Here is a 6,590-nt window from a genome sequence, read left to right on the forward strand (position 1 = left end):
GACTTGGTGCATGGTATACGCGTATATCGCATGGGTCAAAATATGTATTTTTGCCCACCCGCTCCACCCACGTAAAATATGTATTTTTGCCCACCCGCTCCACCCACGTTTTACAATTCATACATAAGTGTATGATTATATAGTGGAGCTCCTCTTTAGTTTTCCACAATGTAAGTCACCAACTCTTGAACTCAGCAACAGGGATGGAAGCAAAACGCCGCACAAAATATAAGAAGAAGAAGAAAAGTAGACCTAGAGATAGTCGCTGCTTGTGTGTTTTTTAAAAACAGAATTTCGAGTCATATTTATAGGATGAGATACTTGCAAATCAAGTTAGGTTTTTTTGTTTTCTTCAAAAACAAGTAAAACTCGTAAAAGGAATTTCCCACAAATAAAACTCTTAAAAAATAATTTTGGAATTAAATTACTAAAGAAAAAATTCTCCAAAAAGTAAATCCGAATAGGAAAGGGACTTGGTGCATGGTATACGCGTATATCGCATGGGTCAAAATATGTATTTTTGCCCACCCGCTCCACCCACGTAAAATATGTATTTTTGCCCACCCGCTCCACCCACGTTTTACAATTCATACATAAGTGTATGATTATATAGTGGAGCTCCTCTTTAGTTTTCCACAATGTAAGTCACCCACTCTTGAACTCAGCAACAGGGATGGAAGCAAAACGCCGCACAAAATATAAGAAGAAGAAGAAAAGTAGAACTAGAGATAGTCGCTGCTTGTGTGTTTTTTAAAAACAGAATTTCGAGTCATATTTATAGGATGAGATACTTGCAAATCAAGTTAGGTTTTTTTGTTTTCTTCAAAAACAAGTAAAACTCGTAAAAGGAATTTCCCACAAATAAAACTCTTAAAAAATAATTTTGGAATTAAATTCCTAAAGAAAAAATTCTCCAAAAAGTAAATCCGAATAGGAAAGGGACTTGGTGCATGGTATACGCGTATATCGCATGGGTCAAAATATGTATTTTTGCCCACCCGCTCCACCCACGTAAAATATGTATTTTTGCCCACCCGCTCCACCCACGTTTTACAATTCATACATAAGTGTATGATTATATAGTGGAGCTCCTCTTTAGTTTTCCACAATGTAAGTCACCCACTCTTGAACTCAGCAACAGGGATGGAAGCAAAACGCCGCACAAAATATAAGAAGAAGAAGAAAAGTAGACCTAGAGATAGTCGCTGCTTGTGTGTTTTTTAAAAACAAAATTTCGAGTCATATTTATAGGATGAGATACTTGCAAATCAAGTTAGGTTTTTTTGTTTTCTTCAAAAACAAGTAAAACTCGTAAAAGGAATTTCCCACAAATAAAACTCTTAAAAAATAATTTTGGAATTAAATTCCTAAAGAAAAAATTCTCCAAAAAGTAAATCCGAATAGGAAAGGGACTTGGTGCATGGTATACGCGTATATCGCATGGGTCAAAATATGTATTTTTGCCCACCCGCTCCACCCACGTAAAATATGTATTTTTGCCCACCCGCTCCACCCACGTTTTACAATTCATACATAAGTGTATGATTATATAGTGGAGCTCCTCTTTAGTTTTCCACAATGTAAGTCACCCACTCTTGAACTCAGCAACAGGGATGGAAGCAAAACGCCGCACAAAATATAAGAAGAAGAAGAAAAGTAGACCTAGAGATAGTCGCTGCTTGTGTGTTTTTTAAAAACAGAATTTCGAGTCATATTTATAGGATGAGATACTTGCAAATCAAGTTAGGTTTTTTTGTTTTCTTCAAAAACAAGTAAAACTCGTAAAAGGAATTTCCCACAAATAAAACTCTTAAAAAATAATTTTGGAATTAAATTCCTAAAGAAAAAATTCTCCAAAAAGTAAATCCGAATAGGAAAGGGACTTGGTGCATGGTATACGCGTATATCGCATGGGTCAAAATATGTATTTTTTCCCACCCGCTCCACCCACGTAAAATATGTATTTTTGCCCACCCGCTCCACCCACGTTTTACAATTCATACATAAGTGTATGATTATATAGTGGAGCTCCTCTTTAGTTTTCCACAATGTAAGTCACCCACTCTTGAACTCAGCAACAGGGATGGAAGCAAAACGCCGCACAAAATATAAGAAGAAGAAGAAAAGTAGACCTAGAGATAGTCGCTGCTTGTGTGTTTTTTAAAAACAGAATTTCGAGTCATATTTATAGGATGAGATACTTGCAAATCAAGTTAGGTTTTTTTGTTTTCTTCAAAAACAAGTAAAACTCGTAAAAGGAATTTCCCACAAATAAAACTCTTAAAAAATAATTTTGGAATTAAATTCCTAAAGAAAAAATTCTCCAAAAAGTAAATCCGAATAGGAAAGGGACTTGGTGCATGGTATACGCGTATATCGCATGGGTCAAAATATGTATTTTTGCCCACCCGCTCCACCCACGTAAAATATGTATTTTTGCCCACCCGCTCCACCCACGTAAATCCGAAGATTTTTTAAATCATTAAATAAGATTCGTATGAATTTTGATCCATATGTTGTTTCTGACGATATAATATCTAATGGAATTTAAAGTACTTCATCCTTTTCATATAATCTTTACTAACCTTGATGTTCTGTGTTGAGCAAGTTGTTGCGATTTGTATGATAAACTATGAGTTGTTTTCCTGATCTTAAATTCGTTAATTGCACAAATAGCTTAATCAGATGGATGTAATTGATTTTGGGCTCAAGTCCCTTTGATTAATTTGGAAATTATGTCATAAATTAATACTTATAATTAAGTTTTAATTTTTAATATTAATTTTACGGGCTAACCCGTGAACCCGCAGGTTTTACCCGTTACGGACACGGGTTGAAAAAATGACAACCCGTGAAGAATATCAACCCGCAAGCTTAGGCTTGTTTTAACCCGTAACCCGCGGGTTGGTCACAAGCCAGCCCCGACCCGCCCGTTTGCCAGCTCTAATACACTCCTATAAGGAACTCTGGTGTTGATATCTTGAAGCGCATCTACCAAATATGGAATAATACCTTTCCCATATTCGGTATCTGCGTAAAGAGGTACAGCTTCTCTCCATCCAAAAGCTTCAACAATGGCAGCAATAGCATTCACTTGAGACGTATCGTTTAGTGTTGTGCGAATGAAGTAGGGATTTTGAGATGGCGAAATAGAAGGAGTTGTTGCACTGAAAGAAATAACTGGAACGTGAGATCTGTCTCCGAGGTGCATCATGAAAACAGTTTGTGCTGATGTCGTTGGTCCAATGATAGCCTGCACTTCTTCATGTTTGATCAGATCTATAGCTGCCAAGTGCAATCAATAGAATATATTGAATCATTATTCATGATATAGGAAATTTATATAAGCATGCACATTTTTATGTACCCCCATTAAAGTTCTTAACAATCTAAGGTCAAACCCATTGCTGAAATAGCAAATAGCAATTAAAAGCACCCACTTGCACAATGCATGTAAGGTATTCACTATGGATGGATTTTTTTTGGAACTAACGCCTGATCCAATGTTTAATAGGACAGTAGGCCTCACCCCACGCTGGAGTCAATTTTCTGTTATGATATTATTTCTGGTAACTGTCCTTCAGTTTCTACAAAAATTCTTAAAGACCATGAAGATAACTGTAAAACAGTTCCCTCATGTAACTCGGCTTTTCTAGTGTGCTCTCATTCTTACAAGACCCACCATTTTCTAAGAGGATTTTCTGTTCCTTTTGTTTTTAGTTGATCATATGCTGCATCATTTTCTAAGAGGGTCTAAAATACTATGCGTCATGAAAAAATAAAATTTACACCTGTTCTTAGAATAATCACCCAAATTTCTAAAGGTGGAGAATAATTATAGAAAGACAGACGCAAGGAATAATCACGTGGAAAGTTTTGGCATTATAGAATAAGAAAACAAATTCCAAATTTTGGTGCCTTTGGAATGTTGGTAAATCCAAAATTGCGTTGGCCTTAGTTATGCAATTTGCTAGAACTAATGTCCAAGTTTGTTTGTTTTTTTCTTTCTGAAGTAATAATGTCCAAGTTTCTGACGGTTACCTTTATCTTACTGCAACTAGCTCCGCAAGGTTAAATTTTGGAAAATATACTCTTGCTATCCCACTAAAATATGCTTGTCTGCATTTTTTTTTGTTCCTCTAAAATATGTTTGTTTGTCTGGAAAAGAGTGAAAATGTTGAAATTCCTTGTACCATAACTAGTAGGCTTGTCTATAAAATATTGTGTTTCTGGTATTATAAGAGAGAAAATTTTCAAAGAGTAAAACAAGAAAAATTGGAAATTCTTTTGCTACAATGATAGCATTTTCCTTGTAATATGAAAAAGAGAGAGTGAGAGAGTATTCGTAGTCGTACCAGCAGAAGCTGCATCTAGGATATTTTCCTTAGAATTCCGAAAATGGAAATCCAATTTTCTCTTACGAGATGCATTGAAGTCATGGAGAGCCATGTTCATGGAAGTCACGTAAACCTTAACCTCGGCTACATCCAAATCAAGAACCACTCCAACTTTAAACTTCTCAACTTCTTTTGCATCTGCGGCCATCACAGTTATCCCATGACCTCCTAAATAATGGAAAACAAACAAGAACACTAAGAAAAGAGTACCAAGTTGACAGCATTTATGAATTGAGGTTCTCATGCTTCCAATCATCAAAAAGTTCATGTGATTTTTGTATAAAAAATCACTTGAACTTAACAGTTGATGATATTCAATGTCGAGTGGTAGTAAATTATCCATCCATTTATAGAAACAGCGGCAGAGCTGTGTATTGACTAGTGGATCAATTCCGCCCAAAGAAATGAAGAATTTTCTTCTGAAATATCAATTGAGATATGCAAATTCTGTTGGTTCTAGAATCCAAATTTTGTCTCTTTTGGCCACTGGGTCATGAAATACTAATGTCCAAAATTCTTCTTTCTTTGACTAGCCGACTGTTGATTAGTCAAGTACGATTTAGTGAGACTGACTGACATCAAATTTAAATACTGACTAAGATGTTTTTACGCGCAAATTGTTTCACTATCTAGTTAAATCAAATGTACTGATGGGATACAACAGACATAGTGAAGGCACTGAACGTGCATTCCGAAACTCAGACTGGGACGGCGTTTTCATATGTAGGCAGAATATTGGCAATGAGACTAGAGGTGCTCGACTGGCTCCCCCTTCTTATATCAAAGCAAACAAGTTCGTTTTCCATGTGAGCATAACATGACCTAACCGAAAGGATACCAGACTTATCACCCATATCGATAAGAGTTAGTAGAGAACATACCTCATCTACTTGAGTCTGCAGAAGGCGTCTATCCAAGCCTAAGTTCCAGGCTTCACCTCCTTAAAGAGTTGCAGCACAATTACCAATAGTCCACTTCTTTGTAGGGCTAATAGAGTAGATGTTTGAGAAGAGAGTTGAGAACTCACTCATTGATCCTGCCAAAAACAAATGGTGTTCCCTTCTCCAGCCTGGAGAATGAAATTCTTCTTAAAGGATTTTAAATGCTCATAAACACTTTTCCACCTTACACCCATGACAGTTTTAGGAGCTTTGGGACCCTATCAAAACCAGAAGAACTGTAGTTGCTATTGATCTCCTCTAAAGAGATTCCTCATATTTGAAAACTTTTTGGAAACCATCAAATGATTATAATTACAATACCAATCCTTGAACCATGTTTCAGCACCCAACTCATTGACCAGCTTTCCGAGTTCCGCAAGGATGCTGGAACCCTCCTATTGCAGCTTTGGACAGTCTATGAGAAATTACTTCTCTCCCTGGTTAAGCGTCTGAGCTGAATACAAAGATGGTCACATGGGAGAGCTATTGCCTGTCAAATCTCACTCCTTCGAGTGAAGTTGTTGTTTTGTGTAACTATTATCCAACGTTCAAAGCTGTAAAATACCAAGAAAAGAAGCTAAAAGCAACATAAACTGGACCTAGAAATTTGTCTCTATCAGGTAACACAAGATACCTTATCTACAAATTTCTTACTAGATGTGAACCTTTGGTGCTTGGCTATTATTTCAAAACCGATTCCTACAACAAGTTTCTACAAGTTCATAAATTTCTCTCTAAAAAAAAAAACTTAATTAATAAAAAACGTACCTTCCGAAACCAGCGAATTTGGTCATCATCTGCTTCGTAGCCTTCATACGCCGTGTGTGCTTTCCACTCTTACTCTTTTATGCATCAAGGTTAAGGCGATAACTCGACCACAGAAGGCAAAAATACTGAGTTGTTGGGGTTTGATATTTGCTGGGTTGGGAAGAACTAAAGAGTGCTTGGCATACTGAAAAAATACCATTCCCGCAGGACACCATGATCTAATTTTCTTTTTGTAAGAACCTAAAATGAAAAACTGGATCGATCCCACATTGACCCAGTGTTACTAAAATAATCAAAGAAGAAGGCATAAGAAGTATTGTACTACTAGTTTTAGTTTAATGTGACTTTTGTATTTGTAGGTGGTAACACTTAAGGGATTAGAACGGCCTTCGTCCGTTGCTGACTGAGGTCGCAACGGCATATCGCTATTGCAAAATACGATGTGCGTTCGACTCTCGGTCAGCAACTTGCCGTTGCGACATTG

The 6,590-nt window shown here is 36.7% G+C and overlaps 1 protein-coding gene across 1 annotated transcript; it reads right to left on the reverse strand.

Annotated features, from left to right (window-relative positions):
• Positions 1-2,811: 2,811 nt before the first annotated feature.
• Positions 2,812-4,693, reverse strand: LOC113361354 (glutamate receptor 2.2-like). The gene is made up of 2 exons (XM_026604618.1): positions 4,356-4,693; positions 2,812-3,285 (listed from the first exon to the last, which is right to left on the reverse strand). Exons 1-2 carry the CDS (start codon positions 4,663-4,665, stop codon positions 2,909-2,911), a joined length of 687 nt encoding a protein of 228 aa, XP_026460403.1. The 5' UTR covers positions 4,666-4,693; the 3' UTR covers positions 2,812-2,908.
• Positions 4,694-6,590: the final 1,897 nt, after the last annotated feature.

Source organism: Papaver somniferum, chromosome 3 (genome assembly GCF_003573695.1).
Source record: "Papaver somniferum cultivar HN1 chromosome 3, ASM357369v1, whole genome shotgun sequence".
Taxonomy (NCBI): Eukaryota; Viridiplantae; Streptophyta; class Magnoliopsida; order Ranunculales; family Papaveraceae; genus Papaver; species Papaver somniferum.